This window comes from Hippocampus bargibanti, linkage group LG05 (genome assembly GCF_051943395.1).
Source record: "Hippocampus bargibanti isolate YZ-2025 linkage group LG05, ASM5194339v1, whole genome shotgun sequence".
In the NCBI taxonomy this organism is placed as follows: Eukaryota; Metazoa; Chordata; class Actinopteri; order Syngnathiformes; family Syngnathidae; genus Hippocampus; species Hippocampus bargibanti.
This window is the reverse complement of record NC_142738.1, coordinates 26,708,720-26,726,490: the sequence shown is the minus strand read 5'-3', so window position 1 is coordinate 26,726,490 and position 17,771 is coordinate 26,708,720. Positions and strand designations below refer to the sequence as shown.

The window sequence follows — 17,771 nt, the reverse complement described above, 5'->3', positions numbered from 1 at the left end:
GCCATAAAAGACCATCACAAATGTAAATAATGTGACTTTATGGTACAATGCAGTGTATTTCTTTCATTACAATACAATAGCACATTTATTATACGTAGAATAAGGTATGTTGTGTGTAGTTTTAAGGCTTATTTAGTTGAAAAGTATATTTTATGGAAACCCGGGAACGGATTATTCCCATTTTAATGGTTTCCTATAGGATTTTTTTTTTTTTTTGAGATACACACTTTTCGCCTTACACACTCTGGCTGGGAACCAATTAATTCGTAAGTTGAGGTCTCACTGTATGTACCTACTTTGACATTTTCAATAAAGTGGCATGTAAGTGACATGAAGGATGTTGTGGTTCGGGATGTCCAGCAGTCACATGTTAGACAAACAGCTGTAGCTGTTATGATCCGTTCTTGGACTGCAGCGTGTTCTTTGTCAAATATGATTCTGGTATGATTCTTTGAGAAATGTTTTTCAGAATCTGAAAGCCTTTATTAGCCCAACAATTGGGACATTTCCTGCTTGGAATAGCATACATTGGGTTAAGAGCATGAGTATATTTTCTGAATCCCTTATCATCCACAATTTAAAATGGCCGAAAATCACTTGCAATCATTTTACCCAGTTCCTCATCAATTGGGTTCTGTTTAGCTGGGTTGATATCTTTTTGCATAGAGTGTCTCAAGGAGCTCTGGGTTGTACATCTTGGAATTTGTGATATTGCAGCAGCAACAGATGCAGGCAGACACACTAAAACTTCATTAATAGCTGGTTCCCTTGCTTGTCTTTTCTCTTCAAATTCTACTGATAGATGGACTGTTATTATGTGCCTGTGCAGGTTATTTGTGGAGCCTAATTGATGGGATATTTTAACCTTGCAGTCAGTCTACACTCTGCCTTTGAACTATCAATAATGTTGAAAAAAGGCCAAATTTCACTGTTTTCTGTCCATCTTCTCACCTTTTTACTTTTGTTTTTCTTTGTCGTGCTATCAAGCAATGTCATCTCCCTTTCCTGTTTCATGTACTACTCACAGTGTGCTAACTGTGCTTGTTTCTCTAACCCCCCACCTCCTTCTCCTCACTGCTGCGTGTGTCTGTAATTATCCCCTCCCTTCTCCACCACGGATCTTGACAAATCACCTGCGGCTTTAACCGAAGACTGGGGGCCAGAAATAGAGGGGGGAAAATAGTTGGCTCCCATTTCCGACTCCTTCTTGAGAGCCGGCTCTCTTTGTTCACTTCAGAGATCCGGCTCTAAGAACTGGCTCGCTCGCGAACGGCACATCACTACTCCACATGTCATCCCGAGGTGTAAAGGGAGGGGATACAATCTTTCACAACACAGACACTCACATTAGCATCGCGTTTCAATGCGCCCAGCTCAAACCTTCAATGGCCGAAAATAATTTTACAGAGCCATAGTTATCTCAAAAATCTAAACAGTGCTTTATTCAGATTACGGGCATTGTGTGTCACAAATTTTCAGACTCACTGAATTTGTGTGTGCTTCTGTGTGAATGTGCGCATTTGCACATGTGCGTATTTGTCATCAGGTGGAATGGCCCCATCATTTGAGTGGTTGTCGCCCAATTTAAATCCCCCGCTGTTGCGACCTTGTCAAAGTGTCCGTGAGCCGGATACTGAACCCTGAGTTACTCCTGATTCTGCATCATCAGTAGGTTAAGGAGAAAACAGTGTAAAGCACTTTGAGTGCGAAAGCTATAAAATATGGGTCAGATATTACTTGTATGCTCGGCGGGACAGCAAGGAAACTGAGACTGATCTTTACAGGCTGGCGAGACAGAGAGACAAAGATGCTAAGGACCTGCAGCAGGTTCGGGTGATTAAGGATAGAGATGGCAATGTATTAACAGGTGCCAGTAGTGTGATGGCACGATGGAAAGAGTACTTTGAAGAATTGATGAACGAGGAAAATGAGAAGGAACAAAGAGTAGAAGACGTGACTGTTGTGGACCAAGACGTAGCAAACATTAGCAAGGATGAAGTGAGGAGGGCGCTGAAGAGGATGAAGGGGGGAAAGGCACTCGGGCCTGATGATTTATCAATCGAGGTATGGAAGTGTCTTGGAGAGGTGGTGTTCCTGACTGGGTTATTCAACAAGATCTTGGATGGTGAACAGATGCCTGAAGAATGGAGACGAAGTGTACTCGTGCCCATTTTTAAGAACAAAGGAGATGTGCAGAGTTGTACTAACTACAGACGAATAAAGATGATGAGCCATACAATGCAACTCTGGGAAAGAGTAATTGAAGCTAGAGCAGAAGTGAACATTTGTGAGCAGCAGTATGGCTTCATGCCAAAAAAAGAGCACGACAGATGCAGTATTTGCTTTAAGAATGCTGATAGAGAAGTACTGAGAAGGTCAGAAGGAATTGCATTGTGTCTTTGTAGATCTGTAGAAAGTGTATGACAGGGTACCCAGAGAAGAGCTGTGGCATTGCATGAGGAAGTCTGGAGTGACGGAAAAGTATGTCAGAGTGGTGCAACACATGTATCATGACTGTAAGACAGTTGTGAGGTGTGCTGTCGGTGTGACTGAGGAATCCAAGTGCAAGAGTGATGCTACAGGGAGAAGAGATAAAGAAGGTGGAGGATTTTAAGTACCTGGGGTCAACTGTCCAGAGCAATGGAGAGTGTGGAAAAGAGGTGAAGAAACGTGTCCAGGCAGGCTCGAGCGGCTGGAGAAAAATGTCAGGTGTGATGTGTGATAGAAGGGTTTCAGCTAGGATGAAAGGAAAAGTGTATAAAACAGTGGTGAGACCAGCCATGATGTTTGGACTGGAGACAGTGCCACTGAAGAAAAGACAGGAAGCAGAGATGGAGGTAGCAGAGCTGAAGATGTTGAGGTTTTCTTTGGGAGTGACCAGGTTGGATAGGATCAGGAATGAGTACATTAGAGGACAGACTTCTTATGTTGGATATTTTTTTTCTGAGTTTTTTTTTTTTTTTTACTCATATTAGAGGCTTTGCAGAGAAAGTCAGATAGGCCAGACTGAGATGGTTTGGACATGTCCAGAGGAGAGAGAGTGACTATATTGGGAGAAGGATGCTGAGCCTTGAACTGCCAGGCAGGAGACCGAGAGGAAGACAGAAGAGGAGGTTTATGGATGTGGTCAAAGAGGACATGAAGGTAGCTGATGTGAGAGAAGAGGATGCACAAAACTGGGATAGATGGAGGACATTGATTCGCTGTGGCGACCCCTGAGGGGAAAACCCGAAAGGAAAAGAAGATTCTGGACATCGAATCGTTCCAATTGTGTTTGTCTTAATGATGACAACCTGGACTGACAATTTCAAATACTGTACAGTATATGACAACCATTTCACAGACTCTTTTCACCTGATTTATTGATGCAGGTTAATGCTGTTAAAGAGAGTAAGCATCATCGTAGTGTGATGTGAAGCACTAATACTCCCCTGGTCAGGAATATTGTTAAAAAATGCAAGATATTCTTGGCATCAAGCAGCACGCATTGAACAATGGTGTGACCCCCCTCCCCCAAAATGGTATATGCAATGTAAGTTGGGCTGAATTTGAAAAGGAAGGTTACCCCCTAAAAAGTATGGAAGACAGCATATATCCACAGAATGCAGAGAGATGGCTGAACCTCTGAAATTCAACAACGAATATCACTGCGAGCTACGTAGTTTCATTAGTCCAAATCCATCCAGAAACATCAGGCATGCGAAAATCAGGAAACTATTGAACATTTCCCAAGACATGGTAAAGAAGGTTCCATGAAGTCCACCAGGACTAGTTGAATGAGTCAATTTCCTGAACAAACCTGAGGAAAATGCTCCCAATCTCGTGCTTTTCAATGAAGATGTCAGGAAGATTCTAAGATCTATCCTGCTAAAATTCACGTTGCGGACTTCAAATCCATTGCTAATACTTTCGACCACAGCCTGAATGGAGGTGGCTAACGTAACCCGGCGGCGTGAGAGAGCAATTGCCCTAAACTGCAAATACGTTCCAGAGTATTCAAACAAGGAGAATTAGTCCGGCTCTCGCAGCGGGCAGATCGACTCGTAAATAAAGGTGATGATCACAGCTGACAAGGAGGCACCCCAAGTTGGCCACATTGCACTGAAACCATTGTCCACAAGAAAGATAGATACAAAGAGCCCAAAGGGTCCCCACGACACATAGAAACCAGAATGTGTGTTTGTATATGTGTGTAGATGCGTGTTTGAACTAATATAATAATGAGCAAGCAGATGGTGCTCTGGCTGCCACCAGCTGTGCCTCTCTCTCGCTCTTCTCTCTGCTTGCAGAGTGCTCTCTAGTGAATTCTTTATGATACGATGTCAGATCGGGGCGTCTATAAGTAGAAAAACAAGATTTTTGATTTGCAGTACCGTACTTCTTTTTCTCTGACTCCTGATGGAGTCCTGTGTGTGTGTGTGTGTGTGTGTGTGTGTGTGTGTGTGTGTGTGTGTGTGTGTGTGTGTGTGTGTGTGTGTGTGTGCGTGTGTGTGTGCGTGTGTGTGTGCATGTGTGTGTAGCCGTGTGGGTGCGTGTTTATGTGTGTGTTTGTGTGTGTGTGTGTGTGTTTGGGGTGGGGGTGGGGGGGCTTGCTTGGTAGTGCTACCTGGCCACAATTCATTTGGCCAAATTCCATTTGATCTACAGCTTACTCTCTTTGTCTATTTTGAATATTATTGTGGTGGACCTCTTAGTCTTATTAAGGATTTTATCTTCTTGTTTTGGGTTTTGGACTCTGTAGTCTTTCTTAGGTTTGTCCCCAATCCCTCTTCATCTGTGTTCGGAGCAGTCGTGATCACCTGCTTCAGTGAAATCCCGTGATAAAGCCACTGCACACCACCTGCTCAGCAACAGGCACAGTTCATGAACAGCTGGTGTGCATTGTGAATACGATAGCTTGCTCACATTTATCAGGTAAATCAAAATAAATGTTTTTGCTGCCTTGTGTCTGTTGGATGTGTCAATGTTTGCTCACACTTTTCACAGTTCTCAAGAAGAAAGGAAAGAAAGAAATAGAAAAACAACACACAGGAGCTGCTGGAAAGGCAGCCACTCTTGAAGTCAAAAGAACAAAAACAACTAAATAACAAACAATATAACAACACAGACACAGAAAGTCATTCATTCTTAAGCACGTTCTGTCCCCTCTTTGTTACATGAAGCAGTTCTAGATGAAAGAGGAGAGGATCAAAGCGTCCTTTTCAGCAGTGGATCAGGGACGTCATGGTGTAATGTGCACATCTACTACAAGCTAAATGTTGAAAGCAAACACGAAGATGTAGCATCCATTGACGAAAAGAGATTGTCTCACATCTCCTGTCCCACATAAATCCGCTTCAATTCCAAGCCGCAACAGTTCCACATACGCATCGGGGCTCTGCGCCGACGCTCCTTTCTTATTGCGAGCTCCTCAAGCCATGCACTCATATTTGTGCTGTTATTTCTCCATCAAAACTTCGTTTCATGGACTTCCTTTGCGAACATTTACACCACTTTCATTTGTAACAACAGTCTTGGTCAGCATTTTCAAACTATAAATTTTATTCAATTAGATTTTATAATATTGCTAAATTTAGTCATGAACAGTCTTTCTCAAGCAAGACCCTTAGAGGCAACTTGATTATAGAAAACTTTGATACAAATCATTGTGTATCAGGTGTGAAATTAAACATCCAAGAAAATCTATGAGCAAGCCATTCTGAAAAAAAAAAGAAATATTCTGTCAAATAGGAATAGTTTGTAGTCACAACACTATATTGATGAATGTGTGCCACAGATTTTATCAAGACATCTGTGGGCATTTTTAAATTGTAAAAAGAAAGTAAAAACAAAGTCTAAAGTATCTCCTTCAATCTTAATCAAACCCTACTGTATGTGTCCAGATTGCGGATGTGTTATTATTATGGAGCTGGAACCTAGGGCTGGGAAAAACGTCGAGTATTCAGCAAGAAAAAGCTTGTACCCTGTACTTAGGCCAAAACAGAATGTTGACTATCTGAGGACTCCTAAAACCATTTTACTGACACCTCACTGTCATTAATGGTGGTTTCGTGTGCCGGTAAATTTAGAATGAGCTGCAGATGAGCAAAAAAATGAAAGAGGTAATAACTTAGTGCGACAGACCTATCTGGGGCTAAAAATCCCCCCCACTGGCTGCAGGAAAATAGGCTGTTATAGAAATGGAAGAAGAGATGCACATGGATGCCGTGATGTACTCGTGGAAGAAATGTGTCAATGATGAGTCAAATGAGTTATCAAAAGAAATAAGAATAACAAGGTGAATAATGGGGGATTTCTGGGATTATGGACCAGAGATTTGGATTGGATTGGATTTACCTTTATTAGTGGAAAAATTTACATTTCACAGCAGCAAAGTTATGAAAGTTATTTCATTTTATTAGTCGTAAAATGACACACATTTTATGTTCTCTTTAGAACAAGCTGACTTGTGTATTTACACAATATTCTGCATTCTTCTTCTTTTCCTTTTGGCTTTTCCCGTCATGGGTCGCCACAGCAAATCAGTGTGCTCCATCTAACCCGGTTTTGTGAATCCTCTTCGCTCACACAAGCTACCTTCATGTCCTCTTTGACAATCCATCCATAAACCTTCTCTTTGGTCTTCCTCGCATTCTCCTACCTGGCACTCTGCATTCATTCTTCTCAAATGCTTTTCGCATTTAATTCAGATACGGCCCGGTAATCGACTCGTTAGAGCAGGGGTGGGCAAACTTTTTGACTCGCGGGCCGCATTGGGTTCTAAAATTTGACAGAGGGGCCGGGCCAGGAGCATTTGGAGGGAGTGTTTGGGCCGGAAATACTAAACCTAAAGCATTAAAGGACAACCGACGCCTCCGGACAAGTTATGTCCATAATTTATAAAATCACTTCAAAATACTTTGACTGAGCGTATTTTACAAAGATTCCACAGCATATAGCTATAGTTTACGTTCTAAGACTTGCGCTGAATATTCACGAAGTCTTGTTTTCAAGTTGATGACGATCCTCATGTGACGTCACGTTTGGACCGCCCCTGACCGAGAAAGCGACACACAATGCATTTTGGGTACTTTGTTTGGTCTGAAAACTTCGTGTCGATCCGTGTTGATGGCGAAATTAGAAGGAAAACGCATAAATAACGCCATGGTGAATCATTGTGTGTTGCACCAAGACAACTATTTGAAATTCGCTGACACAAATTCCTACATGACAAATCAGCCCATTTCCAACGGAGCTTGAGCGCAATCTTCTGCATTTTCTGGGTGCTACATTGCTGTCATTGACGGCTCGAATTGATATGGGAGGACTCCTTGATTCAATTGCAAACATTTATGCTTTCCTCTTCAGAACTATTTGAATCATATTCATAACTGGATGTTTAACAAGAAAACATCTTCGAAAAAGAAAACATCAAATCTAAAGCCATTGTTTTGATTCTCGAGCAAGGCGTGACGTCACGAACAAGGGGGTGGGACCTTATGAAACTGGCCATTTCCGGATTCATTTTGAAGTCATTTTTATTGGTGTTTTTCATTTAACTAAAAATATCAGTCTGCCTGTTTTGGGTATTTTAGATGCTATAAAACATTTTTTCTGATGTCAGTGGGAAACACAAAAAAATGGTGCCGGTTGTCCTTTAAATGTAGTATGTACGAACCTCATAGCACAGTAAGAACACTACAACCCAATGTATTAACTGTCTTTCAAATGTGAAAAATATCCCTGATCAGTTAATAAATTTGTCTCAAGGAATATGGCATTTACATACTATTTCGCAGATACTTGGAGGAGGAAATGGAAATAGATTAAAATAACATATGCACTGTGATTCATCAAGATTGCGTCTGTTTTTAATAGGTTTTCATTGAAGGGGCAAAGTTAAAGAAATCAACATTTATTGAAAAATTGAATCACTTTCAACAGTCAAAACATATTCCACAACGAAATATTCAAGCTCAATAATGCCTACTTGTGTTAAATTACGCCAAATCATAGATGGTTTGTCCTGACCGCGCGCTCAACAAACTCCTCACTGACGCCCTCGCCTTCACGCACAAACACACGTGTACCGTCGCCGAGCACACAGCCATAGGCTACCTGCAGCGAAATTTGCATACTCGGCACGGCAGCCAATCAGAAGCCTGCTGCTTTCTTCCGGACTTTCGCAAGCGTTATAAAGTCGTGCAATTGCATGTCATTTTCCAAAATAGACGCACAGAACCTCAGCCCAGAAGAAAGATTCAAAAGAAACTAACAACATATGTGACGCTACAAAACGGAAATTTATATTAAACCGCGACTGTAAAGTGTACGTGAGACTTATGAAAGGGGCTTAGTGGTTCGTAGGAAGCAATGCAAACGTTGCATTGTGCACCACAATGACAATCGACTACTGCAGCAAAATGTACCCATGCACATTTATCGTAAATTAAGCAAGGTAGCATTTGTAGTAGGTACATTCTTGATTTAAAAAAAACTTTATACTTTGTGACAATGTTTTTTAATGTGATTATTTTTCTCATTGTGCTTCAAGTTGTGAAAAATGGGGCAGGCAACTTTTCAGTTATCTGCCCTGTTGTCCGCTAACTTTTTTGTCATGAGTTTCAGACACTGTTTTTACTATAATTTGGGCAGGTTCGGCGGGCCGGATTAAAAAGATGAACGGGCCATATGTGGCCCGCGGGCCGTAGTTTGCCCATACCTGCGTTAGAGAGTCGGCTTCACAGTGCAGTGGTTCAGGTTTGATTCCTGTTCCAGCCTTCCTGTGTGGAGTTTGAATATTTGCTCTCCGCCTGTGTGGGTTTTCTTGTGTCACGGTTCGCAAGGTGGTGATGGCGGGTGTGGATCCCAAAAAGCAGGCAGGAGATTGTATTTGAGAAATTGTATTAAAATAAAGTCAGCAGGAACAAAATGTCTCATCTCATCTCATTTTCCGTACCGCTTATTCCTTATTAGGGTCGTGGGGGTTGCTGTAGCCTATCTCAGCTGTCTTTGGGCACGAGGCGGGGGACACCCTGAATTGGTTGCCAGCCAATCGCAGGGCACACAAAGACATACAATAGTCACTCTCACACTCACACCTCGGGACAATTTGGAGTGGTCAATCTGCCTGCCATGCATGTTTTTTTGAGTGTGGGAGGAAACCGGAGGAAACCCACGCAGGTCCGGGGAGAACGTGCAAACTCCACACAGGGAGGCCAGACCGGGATGCGAACCGGCGACCTCTGCACTGTGAAGCCGGTGTGCTAACCACTCGGCTACCGGGCCGCCGGAACAAAATGTAAAACATCAAAATCATCTGAATGGAAAAAATACAAAGTATCAAACGAAAAACAAGATTAAACAAACACATGCACTGCACACAATGCATACAATTGCATCCACCACCGTTTGGTTCGGGGCCGCCACAAAAATGGACAAAATCATTGGCACCGCCCTACCCACTCTCGGGGACTTGCACACTGCAAGAATCCAAACTAGGGCGCGGAAAATCCTACTGGACCCTCCGCACCCTGCCCACCACCTTTTCCAGCTACTCCCCTCAGGCAGGCGCTACCGATCCATGCGCACCAAATCCAGCAGACATTTAAACAGCTTCTTCCCCCAAGCCATTAACTCTTTGAACTCTTTCAACAGTAGCCAAAATGGAACTGTATAGTGCCACTTAGCAGTTTTTTTGATGACGATACTAGTGCAGCGTGTTCTACCGGAAACAAATTCCTTGTGTGTTCTACATACTTGGCAATAAATATGATTCTGATTCTGATTCTGATTCTGATCCAACAGCATACAATGTGTTCAACAGCATTCAATGACATTTAACAATTACCCGACACAGAATGGTCGTGCCAGGTGTCCTTTGGAGTGTGACTGATTGGAAACGACCGACACCATTGCAGGTGCAGGCGGACCGACAGCGCCACCCGTTGGTCACCAACCAGATCATGACACTTGGGGCATTTTGGTTTCCTCCCACATTCCAAAAATACCCATGGCAGGCTGATTGAATGATCTAAATTGTACATATGTGTGAGTTTGTGCGATGATGGTTGTTCCTCTTGTGATCGAGGAATAGATTTCATACTTAAACGGTTGTTTTTCCTGGACTCAGTCAAATCTTAAAATTTTCAATCAGTCATCATCTGAAAATTTGTATTATTTCTGATACTTGACTTTTAGCCATTGTTACATTCATAATTATTTCGCACCACTCACAATTATTCAAATGTTGATATTTTAATCATATGGGAGATAATTTTAAATGTTGCAAATATGAAAGGAATTAATCACTGGTGGTATACTTGCCTGACTAGCAAGCGGGCAGCGTGGGGTTCCCACTCAGCGACAGTGTGGATGCAAGTATGAATGGTTGTCCATATCTATGTGCCCTGTGTTTGGCTGATTACCATTACCATTATATATTCTGCACACATCTTTAAAATGTAGTTTATGTGCAACTTTCAAATTGTTCCAATCAAATTTAAGATTCATATGTTTAGTGCATACGTCTGGGTGGGTTATAATGTCCACACTATTGTTGAATTAATTATTAGGTTTTCTTTCATAAACCTCAAAACATAGGCCTGCTTTCTTCAAAGTTTTCTTCCTTTCATATACGAGTATTGAAAATCAAACTTGTCATTGACATAAAAAATGTAGTCGACAAAAGATTCATTTGAAATCTGTCAAAAACAGTTTCTCACTTTGAGACCATCAGTTTAGACAGTGACAATCTTGAAGAAAGTTACCCTTCTAAACAGCATACTTAAAAACAAAGTTATCAGGGGAAGGAGCAATCCTTTGCATGGACTGACAGTGAACAAGGAGGTGCTTGTTCACAACAATAGCCCAAACTAACAAACAATTGTGTACAACATAAAGTGAACAGTTCCCCACAAGTCTTCCTCAAACACTAATTTTATTGTCCTATAATAGATATCCCGCTCATGTTTGTCCACACGGGGATGAATGAAACCCAACTCGGGGCAAAAGTTCTCACCTGCAGGTCAAAACGTCTTCACTGCTTGTTTTGGAGGTTAGGTCACCTCAGCTCTGACCTTTTTGTCCAAAAGCTCCTCAGTCAAGTAGCCAAAACTCTTAACCACAATTTCGTGACAGATTTGAATTGGTTTTGCTCTTTTTCCAAATATGAAACTTTGATTTGAATCATTTGGAACAACCACTGTTCCTGATAGTGAATTAAAATGAGTAAAGTTCGCTCAGAGGTTCCTATGGTCAAAAACAGTTGTCCAGCAGTGGAACATGAAGTGTTCCGGGGCTTCTGTTGGTCATGGTTAATGACCATCTGACTTTGGCCTTGAAGTCTTTCACTTGGCAAGTACAGTGGGGAGGCAGAGTCAGGAAGGGGGAAGGAGCAGAAGCCTTTTCACTTGGAGAGGAACAGACGAGGGGAAAGGGAACAGCCAGAACAGAAGATAGATTTACTGTGGAAACAAATGTGTGCGTGTGTGCGCGCCTGTGTGTACGTTTTGGAGAGTTTAAAAAGAGAGAGGGCCAGAGAAAGATGTATGCCGCAGGGTTAGTGAAGGATGATAATTCACCGTTAAGCCTCCTAGAAAGACCAGCTGGCCCCTCTGGAGTCAGATGTCAGCCTCCGCCGCCAGGGCTTGTTTTCTGTGTCCGAGTGTGTGTATTCATGTGTGTGTGTGTGTGTGCATGTGTGTGTGAGTGTGTGTTTGCGTGTGAACGTACAAGTGTGTTGGCGGTCATGCCTGTATGTACATCTAAGTGTATGCGTTCTGTTGTCAGTGGCCGTGTTTGACTGCTGGAAGGAAAACACCTGCATTGAGAAGCTGTAGATTGTATCAGTCTAAGCTGCCGGCTGCCTATCTCAGCGAGAATTCGATTGGTCAGAATACATAAACACACATGCATGCACACATGTACACACTCACCATCTGCTAGTTAGTTTGGGCTATTGTTGTGAGCCATTTGGGTTGTGTGTTGAGGTTTGGCTTTGTGCTGATCTTGACCATAGGTTTGCCAGCTGGCCTCACTTTGCTTTTTCACTTGATTGGAACAAAAAGGACACCAACCAAGCAAGAGGCTAAACACCCATGTCAACTTGTTTTGAAACTAGCAAGCACATAACATATTTTTTTCTCACACACTTGCCAATAGATAAACAAATAAATAAATAAATAAATGTAAGAAAGAACTGATGTGCTTTACTTCCAAAGTAATAAGGTATATTCTACAAAGATTGAACACTCACACACTTTATCGTTTATTGCTCCTTGGGCTGTGCTAATCTATACTAGCCAGGTCATGCTGTGCTCCCTTTTCAGTTGGTTGAATTATTCAGCATTGTCTGAATGTGTGTTTGTGTGTGTGTGTGTGTGTGTGTGTGTGTGTGTGTGTGTGTGTGTGTGTGTGTGTGTGTGTGTGCGCGTGTGTGTGTATGTGTGTGTGCGTGCGTGCATGCATTCACACAAGTGCACCCATGTAAGCATGGTTACAGCTGGCTTTGGTGCTTTCGTTAATCGGGGGGTGGCCAGTCTGCATGAATGCTCGTATTGTTGGGTCATGTGTATTCAGAGCCACGGCATGTTATTGGGAATGCCTGATTGTGTGTGTGTTTGTGCGCGTGCGTGCAGGTTTGTGTTTGTGTGACTCGTGAAAGGTATGATGATCACAGTTCCACGGTGTGATGCTGCTTGTTACAGGGTCACTGGATCAGTAACGTCAAATTGTGCCACTCAGTGTCATCTGATTTGTAATGGTGACTAAAGAAAGACTAAATAAACTTGATGTGTATTTCGTACCACAAAACATACAAAAAGTCTTTCAATTTCCTCAAAAAATTGACAGGCCGCCTTAAATCCGGCAGTTCAATTTATCATCTTTACTTCAAATTCCTTCCAATTACATGTCCACATGTAATTGCTAGCAAGTTTCCATGTTTTCGTTATACCTGAAATACTGAAATACTTCTTGCTTGCGTGTCTAAAAAGTATGATACATGTCCTATTCACCTAATGCTGCAGTCACACCTACCTGTTAACATGCTAATCATTTCTGGCGTCTTGTTTCCAATTTTACAGTGTTGACTAATATCGTGCAGTCTGAATAGCCGAGGAGTAAACAAAATGTGAAATTATTTCCTGTTTACCCTCACATCGATATTTGCCTCATCCACAGCAGCATCAAATCACTATCAGGCTTCTGTGCTTTCATTACATGGGAAATGGAGTACTTCTTCCGTCTGTCTAATACTCATGTGACATATAGTGCGAACTGCTGCGTCAGACTGAACACGCATTTGCACTGTTATGATGTGGGACACCGCGAAGTGAATGGCACAGCCACTTTCCAATATCCTCTGAGGCAGAGAAAAAAGGGTGGATAATGATCAGTGCATGCTCCAGAACGCCCATGCGCTCCAGGACCCATGTGAGGATAAGCGGATTAGAAAATAGGTGGATGGATGGATAACAATGGATGGATGGATGGATGGATGGCTGCATGGGTGGTTGGATGAGTGGGTGGATGAACATGGATTCTTTACGGCTGTTGAACTGGAAACCAAGGTAGCATTTAGCATTAGCCAAAGTAAGAACACAACCGTTGGTCACCAGTGAAATTACTGATGCAAGTAAGACATGTCAGCTCTGAACCTAGCATAAAAGCACTAAATATATAAAATAAACACATCATACAATTAGAATAAACTATTTAACATATATGTCACAATCCTTATAGAGATGTGTCTTGTAAACTGGCGCGCCTTATGTATCAAAATGCTTTGAAACATGAGCCTAAATATCTGGAAAACATGCGATTTGTGAGTTTTTGTGTACATACAGGGTAAATAATTCCTGTTTTGTCTTTGTTTCTAGGTCGAAATGAGCTTATAGCTAGATACATCAAACTCCGTACGGGAAAAACGCGGACAAGAAAACAGGTATGTATGAAGGATGTCACGGTTTGCGGGGTGGTGATGGTGGTTGTGGATTCCAAAACAAGCAGGCAGGAGGGAGCAGCAGGATGTATTTGACAAATTTTATTAAAATAAAGTCAGCAGGAAGAAAATCTAAAACATCAAAATCATCTGAACAGAAAAATACAAAGTATCAAAGAAAACCAAGAGTAAAAGTCTGCCAAGATGAAACAAACCTGACAGGGTGCAGAAAACACATGCACAGCATACAATGCACTGACCCGACCCCGAATGGTCGTGCCGGGAGTCCTTTCAACTGCCACTGATTGGAACGACCAACACCTGTGCGGCTGCCGGCAGGGCTGACAGCGCTATCCGTTGGTCGCCAACCAGAACGTGGCAGTCTGCCACTGATCGGGACGACCACCTGTGCAGGTGCAGGCGGGGCCGACAGCGCCACCCGTTGGTCGCCAACCATATCGTGACAAAGGAGAGTGTTTGAATACTGTCAGCATGTTTTTTTTTCATCACTTTATTGTCCGATATGGTTGTGATAATACACTGTTTCAAGACAAAGTAAATGCTGCGCGTTTACCAATGCTTAACGCTACATTGTATATGATGAACTGCAACTACCACTGAGTAGATACAGTATATCTCAGTCCTTGGTCCAGTATTCCTTGTCTGCTCAATCAATTGATGCATGTAGATGAATCTCGTCTGTTGTCAGGGGACTAGTGTGTTTGCCTGAGTGCACGGAAAGAGTCCTTTCATAACCATGGTAACTGTTGCTACTGTTGCTTGTTTCCTCCGCTCTTTCTGTCATCTCCTCTTCTCTCTTATACTCTTTTGCATTGGCTTGTTTTCTACTGTACCTATACTATTTGTCTTGCAGGTTTCCAGTCATATCCAGGTCTTAGCAAGAAGGAAATCAAGGGAATTCCAGTCCAAGATAAAGGTAGGATAAGATCAAGGAAATTACTGTAGTGTCTTGCAAATGTTATCATGTAGGGCCCAGGTGTCAAAGTCAAGGCCCGCGGGCCAAATCCGGCCACATCATTTTTTTCGGCCCGCGAAAGCAAATCAAACTTGTTAAATTCCATGATGATTGCTAAAATCTGAGCCATAATTTCAGATTTTTGGATGTCAACCACAATAAAAGTCATTATTCTTGACTTCAGATTTGAAAACGAGTTATTCATTAATTTGCTGTGTGCTCTATATGTAATATTTGAAGGGATTTAAACATTCTAATGGGTTCCCCAAATTCATAACGGCCCTCGAGAGGAAACCATAACTACAATGTGGCCCGCTGCAAAAAATGACTTTGACACCCCTGATGTAGGGAGTACCTGATAGCAACTTCTGATGAGTGAGGACACAATAATGACACAGCTGTAAGAGCAAGGACCAACTATATGCAAAGCATGGACTTGTGATTCCTCCTCTTTATTTTGGTTGTCCTTAAAATCTCCTATATTTATACATTAATGCATATACATGTAAAACCACATTTTTTCCACTTCTGAATCTCGCTTCCATGTTGGGTATCCACCAAATGTGTTTTGTTTCTTCTTACTTGGTCCAGCTCCCCCACTCATTTTATATACCTATCTTATTCATAACCTATTTTACGTTTAAAAGGAAAAAAACTGAGCGAAAAATTAGGATGTAACTAACAGCTACCTTGTTCATTTTGCAACGCTCAGTGGTGTTGTTTGAGCACACAGTGTATCTAAGATTGAGATGTTATCTGATTGGTTTTCCGATGTATCTATCAAGTGATTGAGTGTTTTTTTTTTTCAAAACAACTCAACTTTTTTTGTATAGAGTCAGTTAGTTGAGACTTTTGACAGAGGCACCCGTTTAAAGAAAAGAACATTCTTTCAGACTTAGACGATGAATGAAATACCAGTAGACGAATCTCAATTTAACGGAGTATGTTCGAGCTGATTTCCTGTTATGTCAAACCATTTACTTTTTATGACCTAAAAACAACCGGTACAGTACAAAATTATCACTTTGTACTACTTACTGCACCCGACATTTACGCTACATAACAAAATTACTGCTAAAAAAAGCCTGACAGTGCTTGGCAAGTTTATCCACACTCACCTGATTGGTGCTTGTGAGGAAGATAATGACGCACATCTGGTGCGTTTATGAGCCATGATATTCATGCTTCCTTTTTTCACCTTGGTTATGTTTAAATGTCACGTATAATGGCTTTACAAAGAAAACAACCTTGTACTATGCCAAAAATACCATGTTTAAAAGACAAGATAGACTAGCATATGAGGAAAAGATCTGAAGATATATATATATGATACGCTAATTTTAATATGCTGGTTTACGGCATTGCTAATGTTTTCCACAACCGATGATTGGACATTTTCTCGTGCCATTTATTATGTTGATTCTTTGGGGCTTGGTAGAAAAGACCCTATGAGCCTCCGAGATGTCTATACATAGTTTACCATGCATAGAAAATCACTGTTAAAGAAGGTTCAAACAACAGGATAAAGCAATAATTTCTAGATAAATTAAGCTGTAGGTATGTACATGATTGATTATTTTGCCAAATAACATACAACAGTATGTTATTGTTGTTTGTATGTTTGTTATACAGTTTTATGAATTATATGGAAGGGGCTGGACAAGATAAATTGTTGTTTACTTCTGCCTTTCTCAAATATATTAATTTGTATAGTCTCTTGGTTTACTCTGATGGTGGGTTTTATTCTCATTGTTCTGAAAGGCATAACATTTTGATGATTCACTAGTAAGTCAAAGAACAAATATGAAATCACACTTTGATCTATATTGTCACCAAAATGTAATGGGTATTTCCTTGGCTCACGTGCCAATTTTTCTTTCACTATTATGGTGACTGTCACCAGTGTCTGAAACTCATGACAAAAGTTACTGGACACCAGGGCAGAGACCCATGAAAAGAAAAGTTGCATGCCCGGCCATAAAGTTGCCTGCCCTATTTTTCACAACATGAAAAACAATAAGACAACTAATCTCAAAAAAACCTATTGTATATTAAGGGTTTTTTTTAGTTAAGGATGTACCTACCACAAATGCTCCCATGCGTTGTTTGCTACAAGCCACGTGAACTTATGAAAAGAGCAGGAGTTGTCCTCTCTGAATGGCTAACAACCAGTTTGGGATGTTTTGTCGGATTTGATCGAGGTGCAGGCAAACAAATTCAGAACTCCTCGGACGTGTGTGGTAGATGTTATCATATTTCATCTATAAATATGATAGAAGCTTGCATTGTGCCCTTTGAATTATTGTCATCCACCAATCCATTTCTGATTTGCTGATCCTCACAAGCGTCGCGGGGCATGCTGTCTTTAGGCTCGGTGGGTTCGACCCTGAGCTACCGGTAGTTGCCCGCAAATTGCATTGTTCGTCTCGCACAGAAACAATCAACCAAGCTCACAATCACACCAAGGAACAATTTCAAGATTTCAATTAACTTGCCACACCTGTTATTGAATGGAAGCCAGAGGACTCAAAGGAAACCCACATAGGCACAGAGAGAACATGCAAACTGCACACAAGAACGGTAGAGCCAGAAGCGTAAGCTGCACCCCTGCTATTAGGTAGATGTGCTAGCTAGTCAATCACTGGGCACACCTCGTTAAATCAATGTATTATTATTATTGTGATCATGATTGTCTCCCATGGGCACTGCTGTGGGAGACATGGGTGAGTGAATGGATGTCACAGATGAACTCACGACAGTCTCCAAGTGCCTACTTCAAACATCATCTGCACGTGATGTTTTTGCTGTCCCTTCAAAAAATACTTTGCAAATGTTGCGCTCTTCCCCCAAGCCATTAACTCTTTGAACTCTTTG

The 17,771-nt window shown here is 41.7% G+C and overlaps 1 protein-coding gene across 1 annotated transcript in view; it reads left to right on the top strand.

The window, feature by feature from the left end:
* The window catches only part of LOC148898353 (transcriptional enhancer factor TEF-1-like), a 58,527-nt gene that overhangs the window by 20,326 nt on the left and 20,430 nt on the right, over positions 1-17,771 (top strand). Inside the window, exons 3-4 of the mRNA XM_088997516.1 lie at positions 13,860-13,924; positions 14,796-14,858. Coding sequence (XP_088853642.1) covers positions 13,860-13,924; positions 14,796-14,858 — 128 coding nt within the window. The remainder of the gene's footprint in view (positions 1-13,859; positions 13,925-14,795; positions 14,859-17,771) is intronic.